At 48.9% G+C, this 18,335-nt stretch overlaps 1 protein-coding gene across 1 annotated transcript in view; it reads right to left on the reverse strand.

The window, feature by feature from the left end:
- Positions 1–17,722: 17,722 nt before the first annotated feature.
- The window catches only part of LOC132895973 (dynein regulatory complex subunit 2-like), a 47,402-nt gene continuing 46,789 nt past the window's right edge, over positions 17,723–18,335 (reverse strand). Inside the window, 1 exon segment of the mRNA XM_060936703.1 lies at positions 17,723–17,736. Coding sequence (XP_060792686.1) covers positions 17,723–17,736 — 14 coding nt within the window.

The following is an 18,335-nucleotide window of genomic DNA, read 5'->3' on the forward strand; positions in this document are numbered from 1 at the left end:
CACTCCACCTCACCCCAACGAAGATGGGCCCGCACGACAACCCCGAGGCCTTCCTCACGCTATTTGAACAAGCAGCAGAAGCCTCGTGGTGGCCGGTGGAACAGCACCCGGCGTGCCTCCTCCCCCTGCTAACGGTGGCTGGTCCGCCGCACCTGCGGTGTCCTCCCATTTCCCACTTCCATGTCTGTCTCCCCCCCCCCCTCAGGTGAGTGAGCCCCAGAGTACTGGTGCAGAGAGAAAGCCTGGGCCAGTTTGCTGGCGCTGCGGGGAGCCGGGCCACCTCCAACAGCAGTGCTCGGTGATGGAAGTGGGCGTGGTGGTTCGGATCCCCGACGCGCCAGGAGCCACCCTCGATCGGGCCGGAGCGTATCGCATACCAGTGAGTATTCAAGGGGATACATATCAGGCTTTGGTGGACTCTGGCTGTAATCAGACTTCAATCCACCAAAGCCTGGTGCAAGACAAGGCATTGGGGGGAGCACAGGGGGTGAAGGTGTTGTGTGTGCACGGGGATGTTCACAGCTACCCTTTAGTGTCAGTCCACATTTTTTTCAGAGGGGAAAAATTTAGAGTAAAGGCAGTGGTTAATCCTCGCCTCACCCACTCGATAATTTTGGGGACTGATTGGCCGGGATTCGGGGCATTAATGAGTCATTTAATAAAGAGTGGGTCCTGCCATATTTCAGCAAGGGGAGGTCCCGGTGTCGCTTTGGCGGGAGCAGCTGTCACAGAGCCGTCTACATTATCTCCGCGTCAGAGTGAGGAGCCGCCGGCTCCTCCTCCCTCTCTCGGGGAATCCCTCACGGATTTCCCATTAGAGCAGTTGCAAGACGAGACTCTGCGGCATGCATTTGACCAAGTGAGAGTAATCGATGGTCAAATGCTCCAGCCAAACGCCACCCTGTCCTTCCCTTATTTTTCTATTATGAAGGATAGATTATAGCGAGTGACGCAGGACACTCAGACTAAAGAACAAATCACGCAGCTCTTGATTCCAAAAAGCCGCCGGGAATTGGTATTCCAGGCGGCTCACTTTAATCCCATGGCTGGACACTTGGGGCAGGATAAAACACTAGCCCGAATAATGGCCCAGTTCTATTGGCCAGGAATTCGCGGTGATGTCCGTAGGTGGTGTACGGCATGCCGCAAATGCCAGTTAGTAAATCCAGCGGCCATTCCAAAAGCGCCTTTGCACCCTCTACCATTAATTGAGACCCTGTTCGAAAGAATTGGGATGGATCTCGTCGGGCCATTAGATCGGTCAACATGAGGGTACCGCTTTATATTAGTTCTGGTAGACTATGCAACGCGATACCCAGAAGCAGTGCCTCTTCGCAATATATCTCAGCACGCAGTATTGCGGAAGCACTCTTCCGTGTCATCTCCCGAGTTGGAATCCCGAAAGAGATTCTGACTGATCAAGGCACCTCGTTTATGTCACGAACACTGAACGAACTGTATGGGGTATTAGGTATTAAGCCGATCTGCACCAGCGTTTATCACCCACAAACGGATGGTTTAGTCGAACGATTCAATCGCACCCTCAAAAATATAATTAAGGAATTCGTAAGCGAGGACGCACATAATTGGGATAAATGTCTCGAACCCTTGTTGTTTGCAGTGCAAGAGGTCCCACAAGCCTCCACGGGGTTCTCCCCATTCGAATTGTTATATGGGCGTAAGCCGCGCGGCATTTTAGACGTGCTGCGAGAAAATTGGGAGGAGGGACCTTCACCAAGGGAAAATGAAATTCAATACGTTATTGACCTGCGTGCAAAACTCCACACACTCATGCACCTAACCCAGGAGAATTTGCGGCAGGCCCAAGAACGGCAAACCCGCCTGTATGACAAGGGTACACGCCTTAGGGAGTTCGCACCGGGAGATAAAGTACTCGTACTGTTGCCCACATTGAGCTCCAAATTAATTGCCAAGTGGCAAGGACCCTTTGAGGTCACACGGCGAGTCAGGGACGTCGACTACGAGGTGAGGCGAACGGACAGGGGTGGGGCGCTACAGATTTACCACCTCAATCTACTCAAACCCTGGAACGAGGAGGTCCCCATGGCGTTGGTATCGGTGGTTCCAGAGAAGGCGGAGCTGGGGCTGGAGGTTCAAAAGGGAGTATTGGCATCGCGTACCTCTCCGGTCCCCTGTGGAGACCAGCTCTCCCCGACCCAACTCGCGGAGGTTGCCCAGTTGCAGACCGAATTTTCAGACGTGTTCTTGCCCCTGCCCGGCCGCACCCACCTCATAGAGCACCACATTGAGATGCCCCCAGGGGTTTTAGTGCATAGCCGCCCTTACAGGCTACCAGAACACAAGAAAAAAGTGGTTCGGTAAGAACTCGAGGCCATGCTCGACATGGGCATCGTCAAGGAGTCCCACAGTGACTGGAGCAGCCCGCTGGTCTTGGTACCCAAGGCTGATGGGTCGGTCTGGTTCTGTATAGACTATAGAAAAGTCAACGCGGTGTCTAAATTTGACGCGTACCCAATGCCTCGTATTGATGAGTTGCTCGATCGACTAGGCACGGCTCGCTTTTACTCGACACTGGATTTGACAAAGGGTTATTGGCAGATCCCCTTGACTCCATTATCCTGAGAAAAAACAGCCTTTTTCACACCGTTTGGCTTACACCAGTTTGTCACACTTCCTTTTGGGCTGTTTGGGGCGCCGCGCCCGCTACGTTTCAGTGGCTGATGGATAGGGTCCTCCGCCCCCACGCCACCTATGCTGCCGCGTACCTTGACTACATCATTATTTATAGTAATGACTGGCCGCAGCACCTACAACACCTGAGGGCCGTCCTTAGGTCACTAAGGTGGGCGGGTCTCACAGCCAACCCGAAGAAGTGTGCAATTGGGTGGATGGAAGAATGGTATCTGGGCTTCCACTTGGGCAATGGGCAGGTGCGTCCCCAAATTAACAAGACTGCAGCGATTGCGGCCTGCCCGAGACCCAAGACCAAAAAGGGGGTGAGACAGTTCCTGGGGCTGGCTGGCTGTTATCATAGGTTTATACCTAATTATTCGGACATCACCAGCCCGCTGACTGATCTCACTAAAAAGGGGGCACCAGATCCAGTCCAGTGGACGGAGCAATGCCAGCGGGCTTTTTCTGAGGTAAAGGCTGCACTGTGTGGGGGGCCACTGTTACACTCCCCTGACTTTTCTCTCCCTTTTATATTGCAGACAGACGCGTCAGACAGAGGGCTGGAGGCTGTTTTGTCCCAGGAGGTGGAGGGGGAGGATCGCCCAGTGCTGTACATTAGTCGGAAGCTGTCAGTGCGTGAGGGGCACTACAGCACCATAGAGAAGGAGTGCCTGACCATCAAGTGGGAGGTCCTCGCCCTCCGTTACTACCTGCTGGGATGCCCTTTCACCCTCTGTTCGGACCATGCGCCCCTCCAGTGGCTCCACTGCATGAAGGATGCCAATGCGCGGATCAGCCGTTGGTATCTGGCACTCCAACCCTTTAACTTCAAGGTGGTCCACAGGCCGTGGGTGCAGATCATCGTGGCGGACTTTCTCTCCCATCAAGGGGGGGGGGAGTCGGCTGCGGGCCGGACAGCTGCCCGGCCTGAGTCGGGCGGTGGGGGTATGTGGCAGTGGGGGCGTGGTCAAGCATCGGTCTGTGAAGGAGGGCGGAGTCAGAGAAGGTAAGCGGCAGAATCACTACACCTGATGTGAATTAACCTGTGTTTGTGTGTCTTCCCAGCAACCACGCCCTATATAAGGAGAGAGAGGGCAGAGAAAGGGAGCTCTCTCCCGCACCAGATGACTTTTTTTTTTTTGTGTGTGTGTGTGTGTGTGTGTGTGTGCGACTGGGAGAGTGTGAAAAGTTAAAGCTGGAAAGCTAAAATAAAAGAGTTTTGAATCTCAGTTCCGGCCTGCTGTACTTCTGTGCTCCACCCACCCACTCTGACTTTTACAGTCATAAAAAGGATTTTCCCATGACACACAATTATTTTTGTTTAATGGACCAAAAGCTACTGAATTTGAATCACAGACTTCCAATTTTTAGGTTTTTTTTTTAAATAGAACAATTAATGAATTTAAGGCCATGTGGCCCGAATTTCTCAGCTATTTATTCTGCTTCACCATGACCCAATTCAAGATACTACGCCATGCATCATATAGTGGGCTTTCCCTGGTCACGCAAGGCATTGTGGGATACAAATTTGAAACAGGAGAGAAAAATGGAGGAGGTGAGTGTGTGAATGAAACTTGAAAGACCAACTACAGTAACAGAAAGCGAGAAGAAAAGATGTTATGTTATATATGAAGGAAAGGCAATGCAGGACCAAACTAAAATATTGGTGGTCAGAGAGCATCTTGTTGTGATCAGCTGTTCGTTTAGCAACAAAATGATGTAACGGTCAGGGCACGGTCAAAGGGAAACCTGTAGATGGCAGTAATGCAACACTATGGATGCCAGCTGCTGTACAGTAAAACCCAAAAGAAGAAGGAAAAAGAAGGTAAACCTGCACATCCGCACACGGATTTCCTCTGTCTGCTTGACTGCAAGAAGCGAGCGATTTCATGCACATTATTTGCTTGGGAATCCCCTCAAATTAAATAACTTCTCAACCATAGAATGGTCTTTTTTTTTTTAGATATTACAGAAATAAACATATATCACAATGACCAAATTTCAGAGGGAACTAAATTTCACAGATTTTATGAAATCGAAAGGCCATCTAGCTTTAATAAATAATTATTTAATAAATCAGTTGATTTTTGTGGCAGCGGGGGCATGGTCAAGCACCAGTCTGTGACAGGAGGGCGGAGTCAGGGAAGGTAAGTGGCAGAATCGCTACACCTGACATCAATTAACCTGTTTTTGTGTGTGTCTTCCCAGTGACCGCGCTCTACGTAAGGAGGGAGAGCTAGAGCAGAGGAGCTCAGCCCCGAACTAGACACTGGTTGTGTGTGTCTGTTCGATTGAAAGATTGTTCACTGAAAAGTGTGGCAATAAAGCCCTATTGCGAACCTGATCTCTGTCCTGCTGTCCTCTGTGCTTCACCCATGCATAGTGAACCGTTACAGTGGTGCTGAAACCCGGGATAATATCGGAGCGCAGCAGCCGATCAGCCCCATGGAGTCCTCCCTGTTCGCCGACCTGGTCCATGCCCTCGCCACGGCCCAGCAAAGCCAGCACCAGGCGCTAGTCACCCTCCGAAAGGAACAAGAACAGCGCTTCGAGGCCCTGGTGCTGGCCCAGCAAGAAGATCGGGAGGTGTTCCGGCACCTCCCCGCGTCGGCGGGGTCCACCAGCATTCCCACCATGGGCCCGTCCCCCCTCACCCTAACCAAGATGGGTCTGCAGGACGACCCCGAGGCATTTATCGCACTCTTTGAGCAAGTCGTGGAGGTCTCGGGGTGGCCGATGGAACAGCGCGCGGTGCGCCTCCTCCCTCTGCTAACAGCTCCCCCACCGACCGCCGGCTGACCTACGCGGACCTCCGCCGGGCCGTCCTCCAGCGTGTGGGGCACACACCAGAGCAGCAGCGCCAGCGCTTCCGCGCTTTGCGCTTGGAGAAAGTCGGTCGGCCGTTTGCGTTTGGCCAGCAACTCCGGGATGCCTGCTGGTGGTTGAGGGCCGACAACCGCGACGCCAAGGGGATCATCGACCAGGTGGTGCTGGAGCAATTAATCGCTCGCTTGCCAGCAGGAACCGCGGAGTGGGTCCAGTGCCACCGCCCGGCGTCGCTGGATCAGGCAGTTGAGCTGGCGGAGGACCATTTGGTGGCTGTTCCGGTGGCAGGACAGCAGACAACCTCTTCTCTTCTCTCCTCTTCTTTCTCTCTCCCCCTCCTCCTGTGTCCCGTCCACGCCCCATTCCCCCACCGCAGAGGCGGGGGCCGGCACCACCCCAGCCGGCCCACCGCACCTGCGGTGCCCTTCCATTTCTCCCTTCTGTGTCTGTCTCTCCCCCCCCTCAAGTGAGTGAGCCCCAGAACACCAGTGCAGAGAGGAAGCCCGGGCCGGTTTGTTGGTGCTGCGGGGAGCCGGGCCACCTTCAACAGCAGTGCACGGCAATGGAGGTGGGCATGGTGGTTCGGATCCCCGACGCGCCAGAGGCCACCCTCGATCAGGCCGGAGCGTATCGCATACCGGTGAGTATTCAAGTGTTAGGACTAGGACTGTTTTGGCCTCTAGAGGCCGCTGTTATTTCCTTTTCATGTCGTGTTTATTTTGGCCTCTAGAGGCCGCCACTGTTCCTGTGTTTTGTGTTTGTGTTAATTGCCTAATTATCTTCACCTGTGTCCTTAATTAGTTTGTCTATTTATACCCCTGAGTTGAGTCCTCTTGTCACGGAGTCTTTGTGCTGTTATGTTTATCTCCAGTTTCCTTTGTACTGTGTTTTTGATCTTCTTAGCTTTTGAATTTTTGCACTTTGCTTTTCTTTTGGATTATACTCTTTGGTTTTTTTTGTCTTTTGTTTTGCCCTGTATATAGTGTATATAGTTTAAATAAACCTTTTGATTCTTTTTCTACTTCCGCCTCACGCCTCTGCATTTGAGTCATCCCCCTGGTGGCCTAGTGGGGGTTTGCTGGATTATCACACCAACGAACCAGGTTCGAATCCCAGCAAAACCCTAACATCAAGGGGATACATATCAGGCGTTGGTGGATTCTGGTTGTAATCAAACCTCAATTCACCAAAGCCTGGTGCAAATTCACCAAAGCCTGGTGCGGGAGCAGCTGTCACAGAGCTGTCTACGTCATCACCGCGTCAGAGTGAGGAGCCACCGGCTCCTCCTCTCTCTCTCGGGGAATCCCTCATGGATTTCCCGTTAGAACAGTCGCGAGACGAGACTCTGCAGCATGCGTTTGACCAAGTGAGAGCAATCGATGGTCAAACGCTCCCGCCGAACGCCACCCCGTCCTTACCCTATTTTTCTATTATGAAAGATAGATTATACCGAGTGACGCAGGACACTCAGATGAAAGATCAAGTCACGCAGCTTTTAATTCCCAAGAGCCACTGGGAATTGGTATTCCAGGTGGCTCACTTTAATCCCATGGCTGGACACTTAGGGCAGGATAAGACACTAGTCCGAATAATGGCCCGATTCTATTGGCCGGGGATTCGCGGCGATGTTCGTAGGTGGTGCACGGCGTGCCGCGAATGCCAGTTAGTAAATCCAGCGGCCATTCCAAAAGCGCCTTTGCGCCCTCTACCATTAATTGAGACCCCGTTCGAAAGAATTGGGATGGATCTCGTCGGGCCATTAGATCGGTCAGCACGAGGGTACCGCTTTATATTAGTCCTGGTGGACTATGCAACACGATACCCGGAAGCAGTGCCCCTGCACAATATCTCAGCACGCAGTATTGCGGAGGCGCTCTTCCGCGTTATCTCCTGAGTTGGAATCCCGAAAGAGATTCTGACTGATCAAGGCACCACGTTTATGTCACGGACACTGCGCGAACTTTACAGGTTATTGGGGATTAAGCCGATCCACACCAGCGTGTATCACCCACAAACGGATGGTTTAGTGGAACGGTTCAATCGCACCCTCAAGAATATAATTAAAAAATTCGTAAGTGAGGATGCACGTAATTGGGATAAGTGGCTCGAGCCCTTGTTGTTTTCAGTGCGAGAGGTCCCACAAGCCTCCACGGGGTTCTCCCCATTCGAATTATTATATGGGTGTAAGCCGCGCGGCATTCTGGACGTGCTGCGGGAAAATTGGGAAGAGGAACCTTCCCAAAGTAAAAACGAAATTCAATACATTATGGACCTGCACGCAAAACTCCACACGCTCACCCACCTAACCCAGGAGAATTTGCGGCAGGCCCAAGAACGGCAAGCCCGCCTGTACAACAAGGGTACGTGCCTTAGGGAGTTTGCACCGGGAATTAAGGTATTCGTACTGTTGCCCACATCGAGCTCCAAATTGATCGCCAAGTGGCAAGGACCCTTTGAGGTCACATGGCGAGTCGGGGACGTCGACTATGACGTGAGGCGAACAGACAGGGGTGGGGCGCTACAGATTTACCACCTCAATCTGCTTAAACTCTGGAATGAGGAGGTCCCCGTGGCATTGATGTCGGTGGTTCCGGAGAAGACAGAGCTGGGGCCGGAGGTTCAAAAAGGGGCATTGGCATCACGTACCTCTCAGGTCCCCTGTGGAGACCACCTCTCCCCGACCCAACTCACGGAGGTCGCCCAGTTGCAGGCCGAGTTTTCGGATGTGTTCTCGCCCCTGACCGGCCGCACTAACCTCATAGAGCACCACATTGAGACGCCCCCAGGGGTGGTAGTGCGTAGCCGCCCTTACAAGCTACCCGAACACAAAAAAAAGTGGTTCGGGAAGAACTCGAGGCCATGCTCGACATGGGTATCGTCGAGGAGTCCCACAGTGACTGGAGCAGCAGTGACTGGTACCCAAGGCCGACGGGTCGGTCCGGTTCTGTGTGGACTATAGAAAAGTCAACGCGGTGTCTAAATTCGACACGTACCCAATGCCTCGTATTGATGAGTTGCTCGATCGACTCGGCACTGCTCACTTTTATTTGACACTGGATTTGACGAAGGGATATTGGCAGATCCCCTTGACTCCACTATCCTGAGAAAAAAAAATGGCCTTTTCCACACCGTTTGGTTTACACCAATTCGTCACACTTCCGTTTGGGCTGTTTGGGGCGCCCGCTACATTTCAGCGGCTGATGGACAGGGTCCTCCACCCCCATGCCACCTATGCGGCCAGCTATCTCGACGACATCATCATCTATAGTAATGACTGGCCGAGGCACCTCGAACATCTAAGGGCCATCCTTAGGTCGCTGAGGCGAGCGGGTCTCACAGCCAATCCGAAGAAGTGTGCGATTGGGCGGGTGGAAGTACAGTATCTGGGCTTCCACTTGGGCAACGGGCAGGTGCGTCCCCAAATTAACAAGACCACAGCAATTGCGGCCTGCCCAAGGCACAAGACCAAAAAGGGGTGAGACAGTTCCTGGGGCTGGCTGGCTATTATCGTAGGTTTATACCTAATTATTCGGACATCACCAGCCCGCTGACTGATCTCACTAAAAAGGGGGCACCAGATCCGGTCCAGTGGACGGAGCAATGCCAGCGGGCTTTTTCTGAGGTAAAGGCCGCACTGTGTGGGGGGCCACTTTTACACTCCCCTGACTTTTCTCTCCCCTTTATGTTACAGACGGATGCGTCGGACAGAGGTCTGGGGGCTGTTTTGTCCCAGGAGGTGGAGGGAGAGGACCACCCAGTCTTATACATCAGTAGAAAGCTGTCGGTGTGGGAGGGGCACTACAGCACTATCGAAAAAGAGTGCCTGGCAATCAAGTGGGCAGTCCTCGCCCTCCGTTACTACCTGCTGGGATGCCCTTTCACCCTCTGTTCGGACCACGCGCCCCTCCAGTGGCTCCACCGCATGAAAGATGCCAACGTGCGGATCACCCGTTGGCATCTGGCGCTCCAACCCTTTAATTTCAAGGTGGTCCACAAGCTGGGGGTGCAGATGGTCGTGGCGGACTTCCTCTCCCGTCAAGGGGGGGGGAGTCGGCTGCAGGCCGGACGGCCGCCCGGCCTGAGTCGGCCGGTGGGGGTATGTGGCAGCGGGGGCGTGGTCAAGCGCCGGTCTGTGACAGGAGGGCAGAGTCAGGGAAGGTAAGTGGCAGAATCACTACACCTGATGTCAATTAACCTGTGTTTGTGTGTCTTCCCAGTGACCGTGCCCTTCTTAAGGAGGGAGAGCGAAAGCAGAGGAGCTGATCCCCAAAGCAGACGCCGGTTGTGTGTGTGTGTCTGTTTGAATTTATAAGTTGTTCACTGAAAAGTGTGGCAATAAAACCCCAGTTGCCGAACCTGATCTCTGTCCTGCCGTCCTCTGTGCTCCACCCACCCATACAAACTGTTACAGTCTGCTTGTTGGCTTGCACTCTAAACCCTATGCACCCAGAAGAGTAAACGGACTGTGGCGAGGCAGCACCTTACTGACTGGGGGCTGCCCAGTTTAAGGCGGGTGGTGTTATACTCTGCCCCGTATTCACTCAAACGGACTACAGAATATATCTTTCTAGCCCAACGGGGCTATAGTTTTATTAAACTCATAACTGGAGTTACAAGAAGCATAACTTCCCTGGCTCAGTCACTGGTGTAACCAACTAAACAGTCCGTGTGGACAACAATTCCCATTGTTACATCCTTTCTCTTTTTTTTTTTTTTTGATTACACTCTTAACCTGTAAACAATGTACACATTCAAAATTCTGTTAAGGCACACGGTCCAGTATTACTGAAAATATTGTCCACAAGGTATAACTCATAACTGTTTAACCACTACATTCACACTGTCGACTTTCTGTGCATTAACACTGAGTATTTCTTCAAAATCATCACTTTCAGATACAGCTACATGCACCTGTTTCGTTTTCTTTTCTCTGGTCAGCTGACTCACTTTACACTTCACTGCAAAATGGTTCTCTTTGCCACATTTTTTGCATTTCTTCCCGAATGCGGGGCATTTCTGTTTATTTTTCTCATGTGTTTTTCCACAGAACTTACATTCAACGATGTTTCCCGTCTGTCTGTTCCGCGCTGGCTCTTTCACTGCATGCACTTCTTCCTCTTTGGGTCCGGAGATGGTTTTCACATTTTCCCGCGACAACTCCGCTGCATGGCACAACTGTATGCAGGACTCGAGTGTCAGTTTTTCCTCCCGAAGCAGCCGCTCCCTCATGGTAGCATTGTTGCTCCCACACACGATTCTATCACGAATCAACGTGTCTCGTAACGTTCCAAAGTTGCATGTTTTTGCCAACACTTTCAATTCAGTCACATAGCAGTCTATAGCTTCACCAGGGCATTGATTTCTCGAAAAGAAACGAAAACGTTCCACAGTTTCATTCACGCTAGGCGTGCAATGTTCATCAAATTTCTTTAGAATATCTGCTATCTTCCAATCCGCTTTAGGCGTCTCACCCATCAATGTATCCAGCAACTCTCTCCCGCTCTCACCCACGAGATAACCGAACAGTTTCACTTTGGTGGTTTCATCGTCAACTCCCACCGCAAGGTCCACATACAGCAAAAATTCTTCTTTCCATACCTTCCAAGTCTTTGCTAGATTGCCTGAGTCCATGCACAGACGCTGTGGAGGTTTCAATCCGTCCATGCTCGGGCGTCCGTATGCTAATCCACGCCGTGTGCTGGTGATTAGCTGACTAGCAGGTGTATCCTCCTTCCCGCGGCGAAACGAGCGAAGTCAAAACTAAACTAAACTAGACTAAAACAGGTCAAATCCGTGACCGCTGCCACCATGTTATACTCTGCCCCGTATTCACTCAAACGGACTACAGAATATATCTTTCTAGCCCAACGGGGCTATAGTTTTATTAAACTCATAACTGGAGTTACAAGAAGCATAACTTCCCTGGCTCAGTCACTGGTGTAACCAACTAAACAGTCCGTGTGGACAACAATTCCCATTGTTACAGGCGGTAGCTGCCCAATGCGGTATGATGACCTCTCCCACTGTCGGAAGCAACCCCTGGCATCTCGCTCTATGCCAATCAAGCATGAGACTTATAACCGGTAGTCTGCTACTTCCCGTGTTGTGTCGACACTGGCGAAGCTGGAGTATCCTCTCCAGAGTGTGAAGCCTGGGTAGAGAAGCTATGGAGGATAGGCTGTTACCTATGCAGCAGATCCCCCCTCTCCACGTCACTGAAATATTCCAATGGAAAGGCAGAAGCCAATACGTTTGGTTTCAGCGGCATTGCAGGAGTTACCGGAACATGACTGCACTTAGACATGAACCGCCTTAGGGACTCCAGCTCCTGATTTGACCTCGAGTTTTACTCCTGAAGCCTTTTCCATGCCTTGGATGGATGTAGCCGCAAGGCAGCGGAGGTTTAAAGTTTTCCTTCTTCTGTAAGCAACTGGTTTTAAGGCGCCATTGACCCGCCTTCGCCCCTTCTCCTGTCTGTTGTAATGGAAATTTCTAATAAACACTTCAGAATGCTTAGCAGTTGTGTTTTCAGTCATTTATTATGGTAAATCATATAAAAGAAATATATGATAGGAAAGAAAGAAAATTAAAGCAGAACATCACCTCTAGTGATGTGAGAGTACGCGCACACTCTGAGTTGTGTTTTAGTGGCTGTTATCTATATACTCTAAAGGCATTCGCTTTACTGCCCGTGTCTTCACATGATTGGCTCAAGATTTTCTATGAAGCTTTGCTAATGAGTGCACCTGGCATGCTTTGGTATGTGCAGGCAGACGCAAGCAGGGAGAACTCAAGCTCTCTGCTTATCACCACCGAGGTCAGGAGAGGTGGTTACATCATGAGAAGATGCTTAGTTAGGACGAACTCAAGCACCCTGCTCATTACCACCAAGGTCACAGAAAGGCGATTACAACATTGGAAAAGCATCTTTCTCAGTACACTAGGCCACTTAAGCTCAACACACAGAAACACAGAGAATAATAATGTTCATCCATTAAATTTCACTCACATTTCCCCCCTTTTTATCCTACAGGATAATAATTGCTAAATAAAGAAATGTACACAATTTCAGTGGTAAGAGTTCCCAGAGAGATTCGACTTAACACGTCATTGAGTGTACAGGGATAATGCTAAGGCTGTTTTGTAAGACATAGATGTCTTAAGTTAATACTAGCAAGCTATATACATAGATCAGGAAACAATAGAGCAGGAAACAACCATAAATGAAAGTGTTTTAAGCTAGGGCTAATTTCATATCAGCTGTGCTGACGTCGTCAAACAGTGGGTTGTAGTCTTAGTGTGGGTTTGGAGGCCAGTCAGGCAAGTCGTCTGGGTCTATTTTCACCATCTGGTAACCGATATTTGTCAGCTGCCTCTGAAACACAGACATACAACATTGAACACTGAACATACAACAGGGAGCAAACATAGCATCACAATCACTAAACCCAGGACCAGTATGGTGGATGGAATCAGAATCTTCCATCCACTAAACCAACTGTCTTCGACTCTGTGTCAGCCTGGGTTCCCTGTATCGACCACCACACGAATCCTCCCATGAGCCCCAGCAGGATCAGGATGCTCAGGCCCACGACTGGACCTAGCTTATAATGATTTACCCCCTTCATTTTATGTTAACTATGTCTCCAAGTTAACCCTTGCCCTTCTTGACGTTTGTTGGTGCTCAGAGGGCGGGCACGCCCTATCAGCCCTCGTCCCACCTCACCAGGACTTGGAGGAAACTCGAAACCCTAAGACTTATCTATTGGCTAGACACTGAAATACTCTTCCTTATTGAAGGTGTGTGCGTGATTGATGTGATACTCGCACTGTTCCATGCAGTGATGCCTTTCTTCCTCATGAGCTTTAGTCAGCGTCCAGGTCACTTAGGCCTTCCTCTTCCTCCTGCTCAGCCGGTTCAGGAACCCTACTGCAGTGGCTAGCGTGGATCCACGTCACTCTGCCCATGACCTTCACTGCCATTGGGGTTGCGAGCAGGACCTGGAATGGGCCATTCCACCGTGGCTTGTTCCACTTGGTTCGTCAGAAGTCCTTGGGCTGGCCCTATCCCCGTGTTGGGTACTCATCCAAACAGAATTTCAAATGGGCTTAACCCATGTTTAGGCCTAATTTGCATCCTCATTTGTGTGAGTACTACAGGGAGGACCTTTGTCCATCCTAGCCCTGTTTCTGCACAAGCTTTGCTTAGTTTATTTTTAAGGGACCCATTTTCCCTCTCTACTGCTCCCACACTGGCAGGATGGTAGGCACAATGTTGTTTCAGGTTTATCCCTAGGAATGCTCCCATTTTCTTTAGGGCTGCATTAACAAAGGGGGTTCCATTGTCACTTGAGATTTTGCTAGGTATATCCCACCTAGGAATTATATCTCTCAGGAGTGCTTTGACTACTGCCTCTGAGTCTTGTTTAGCTGTGGGGAATACTTCAACCCATTTTGAAAACATGTCAACTATTACCAGACAGTACCTTTTCCTTCACTAGGTGTCAGTTCAATGAAGTCCATTTGGAGATGATCAAACGGTTTGTCTGGTATTGGGTGTGCTGCTTGAGTTAGTTTGATACCTTGACCTGCATTATGTTGTGCGCATATCAAGCATTGCTTGCAAAATTTCGTAGCATAATTTGAAAACCCCTTTGTGAACCATCTCTTTGTTACTTCTGCTACCATCCCCCCTTTTGACACATGGGTGAGTCCATGGGCCAATTTTGCATAGAAAGGGAACATGTGTTTTGGTAAACAGGGACGGCCCGAGGGACAAACCTAGACCAAGTTTGCAAAGATACAGCCGGCCTGTTTCCAGACTTGTCTCTCGTCCTGGGTGGCAGTGCTCTGAAGGTCCACTAGGTGTAAACAGGGGGTAGAAACCTGAGGAAAAGCAAGGTTAGAGGGTGAACTGGAAGCTGAGGCTGCACACTTAGCTGCTGCGTCTGCCCTGGCATTCCCTTGAGACACAAGATCAGTATTGTTAGTATGGGCAGCACACTTACACACAGCAATGGCTCTAAGGAGTAGAATAGCATCCAACAACTTAGAGACCAGTTTATGATGTGCAATGGGAGATCCTGTGCTAGTGAAAAAATTTCTGTGTTTCCAAATGGTGCCAAAATCGTGCACAACGCCAAATGCATACCTACTGTCCGTAAAAATATTGACAGATTGCCCTGCAGCCAATTTGCATGCCTCGATAAGGGCACAGAGCTCTGCGGTCTGCGCCGACAGGTTTGAGGGCAGACATGACGCCTTGAGGACCTCGTGATCTGACACTACGGCAAAACCTACTTTGTTCTTTCCCGTCTCTGAGTCTCTGGAGGCTGAACCATCCACATAGAGGACCATGCCTGGATTTCCTAAAGGGTCGCTCTTTAAGTCTGCCCTGGGGGAACAAAAATCGTTAGTGAGAGCAACACAGTCCTGTGGTTCTCCATCGTCCTCTGTAGGGAGAAGAGAGGCAGGATTCAGAACAGTACAACGTTTCACAATGATGTTAGGCATATCAAGTATGACAGTGTTATACTTCAACCATCTCTGTGCTGACAAATGTGACGTCTTTTTCTCCAACAGAACTGTCACAAAACTCGTGTGCTGTTTAAAGTGATTAACTCTGCTCTGAATGCACCACAGACTGTGGTAATTGAGCCCTCCCCTTCTGTGTGTGAAAGCTTTTTGCAATTCTTTACTGCTAAAGTCACCTCTACTAGAGCACTTATTTCACTTCCTGCTTATGACCCCTCAGTGTTTGTACCCTGTTCTGCTACTTTTGATTCATTTGAACCAGTTACCCTGCGGTTTGTGCAGGAGACTATGGGACATTTAAAGCCATCAGGCTCGCCCAGTGACCCTGTTCCTCCTCAGCTTTTTAAGGAGGTTTTCCTCACTGCGGGGCCATATTTACACAGCATCATTAACAGCAGTCTATCCTCAGGAGTGGTTCCTGTACATTTCAAACATGCAGTTGTGCAGCCACTGATTAAAAAACCCGGACTGGATCCTGCTGTTATTAATTTATGTATGTAATTTATGTATGTAATTTTAGGCCAATTTCTAAACTGTCCTTCTTTTCAAAAATCTTAGAGAAGATTGTCTACTCTCAGCTCATGGACTTTTTAAATGAACAAAATGTTCTTGAAATTTTCCAATCTGGTTTTAAAACATTGCATAGCACAGAATTAGCGCTTTTAAGAGTTTTTAATGACGTCTTTTTAGCTACTGACGCTGGTCACTGTGTAATCCTTGTGCTCCTAGACTTAACTGCTGCTTTTGACACAGTGGACCATGACATACTGATTGATCGTTTGGAGCGGTGGGTGGGCATCAGGGGCTCGGCATTGGAATGGTTCAGGTCTTACCTGTCTCACCGGACATTCTGTGTCAGCCTTGGTGACTCTGTGTCCTCCACTGCTCCTCTCTCATGTGGGGTCCCACAGGGTTCAGTGCTGGGCCCTCTTCTATTTTCTTTGTATCTTCTTCCACTTGGTTCCATTCTCAGGAAGCATGGCATTCTTTTCCACTGTTATGCTGATGACACTCAGATTTATGTTCCCCTAAAAAAGGCTGATTCATATTCCCTTAAATTGTTTAGAGGATGTCAAGGCTTGGATGTCTCTAAACTTTTTAAATTTTAATGAAAAAAAGACTGAAGTGATAGTCTTTGGTGGCACCTCTGTGACCCCCTCAGTCGATCTGGGTTCCTTGGCACAATATGCCAAACCTATAATTAATGATTTGGGGGTAAAAGTGGACGGGGACCTTAAGTTTGATAGCCAGATTAAAGCAGTGGTGAAAGGAAGCTATTTTCAGTTGTGGCAGTTGGCAAAAATAAAACCATTTTTACCCAGACAGCACTTTAAAACAGTAATTCATGCCTTTGTGACCACTCGGCTAAATTACTGCAATGCACTTTATATGGGGGTCAGTGGGTCCTCCATTGCACATCTTCAACTAGTACAAAATGCAGCTGCACGTCTTTTAACTGGCACAAGGAAATTTGAGCACATTTTACCAATTTTAGCTTTGCTCCACTGGCTACCCGTCCAGTTTAGAATTATCTCATCTCATCTCATCTCATTATCTCTAGCTGCTTTATCCTTCTACAGGGTCGCAGGCGAGCTGGATCCTATCCCAGCTGACTACGGGCGAAAGGCAGGGTACACCCTGGACAAGTCGCCAGGTCATCACAGGGCTGACACATAGACACAGACAACCATTCACACTCACATTCACACCTACGATCAATTTAGAGTCACCAGTCAACCTAACCTGCATGTCTTTGGACTGTGGGGGAAACCGGAGCACCTGGAGGAAACCCACGCGGACACGGGGAGAACATGCAAACTCCACACAGAAAGGCCCTCGCCGGCCCTGGGGCTCGAACCCAGGACCTTCTTGCTGTGAGGCGACAGCGCTAACCACTACACCACCGTGCCGCCCCATTTTAGAATTCATTTTAAAATTATTTTATATGTTTTTAAATCTTTAAATGGTCTTGCTCCATCGTACCTCTCTGAGCTGCTATACCCCTATACACCCAGCCGAGCTCTCAGGTCAGCTGACCAGCTGCTCCTGAGAGTTCCCAAGACTAGGCTGAAGCTCAGAGGGGACCGGGCTTTTTTGGTTGCAGCTCCAAAATTATGGAATGCATTGCCGCTGCACATTAGACAGGCCTCCTCACTGTCTAATTTTAAAACTCTTCTTAAAACGCACCTCTTTTCTTTGGCTTTTAACACCATGTAGGTTGTTGATTTTATGTACACAGATATTTTATTTGGAGTGGACAGCCTATTTAATTATTTATTTTTATTTTATGTTCTATGGTGTTATTTTTATTGTACAGCACTTATTTTATTGTATAGTTTTATTGTGTTTATTTATTGTACAGCACTTTGGAAACCTTTGTGTTTATTTAAACCGTGCTTTATAAATAAAATTGGATTGGATTGGATTGGAACAGAAGCAGGGAGACAGCATATGGGACCAAAAGGGTAAGGTTTATTTATTTTTATTTTTTTATTTAACCCTTGTTTAACCAGGAAAGGTCCCATTGAGTCACAGTGACTCTTCTTCCAGGGAGTCCTGGCCAAGTGGCAGCAAGTTAAAAGTTAAAAACACAAAAGACAGAGGACAACACTACCAAAACACTAAAGACTAAATCAAACTACAAAGCACACAAAACAATGGAATATGTGCTATAACTAAACATGTAACATACACTAAATACACCAAGTCAAAGGAACACAACTAAAACAAGACAAATCTCATAAACATAACAAAAACAATTGACAGTACAGCCAAGGACACTAAAGACAAAAGACTACAAGAAGACAAGACTCACATAAATTCTAAGATAAAACACAAACTAAACAACAATAAAAGGATTAAAAAAAAATGTAGACACATGGGCACCATATTTAAAAGCAATGGCACTGCTCTGTAAGGGCTGATTTTAAAAGATTTTTAAAAGTATTAACAGAAGGAAGTGTCTCTAGGTGTAGTGTGTTCTGAAGTTCGTTCCAAACGTATGGTGCATAGTAGGAAAAAGAGGTCCTGACCAATTCAGTTCTTATTGAGGGTGTGATTAATAGTATCTTATTTGTAGACCTTGTACTATAAATACTAGTGTGATAAGAAAGCAGATTTGAGATGTACTGTGGTAATTTACCCATTAATGCTTTCAAAGTAAAAATCAACAAGTGAAACTTTCTCCTGAGAGAGAGAGAGGACCATTGAACCATTTCATATAGCAAGCAGTGGTGAGTCCTATTTGCTGTTCCTGTGATAAAACGCAAGGCAGAATGATATAAAACATCCAATTTTTTCAATAGCAATTGTGAGGAATG

This window comes from Neoarius graeffei, chromosome 13, assembly GCF_027579695.1.
Source record: "Neoarius graeffei isolate fNeoGra1 chromosome 13, fNeoGra1.pri, whole genome shotgun sequence".
NCBI classification, from domain to species: domain Eukaryota; kingdom Metazoa; phylum Chordata; class Actinopteri; order Siluriformes; family Ariidae; genus Neoarius; species Neoarius graeffei.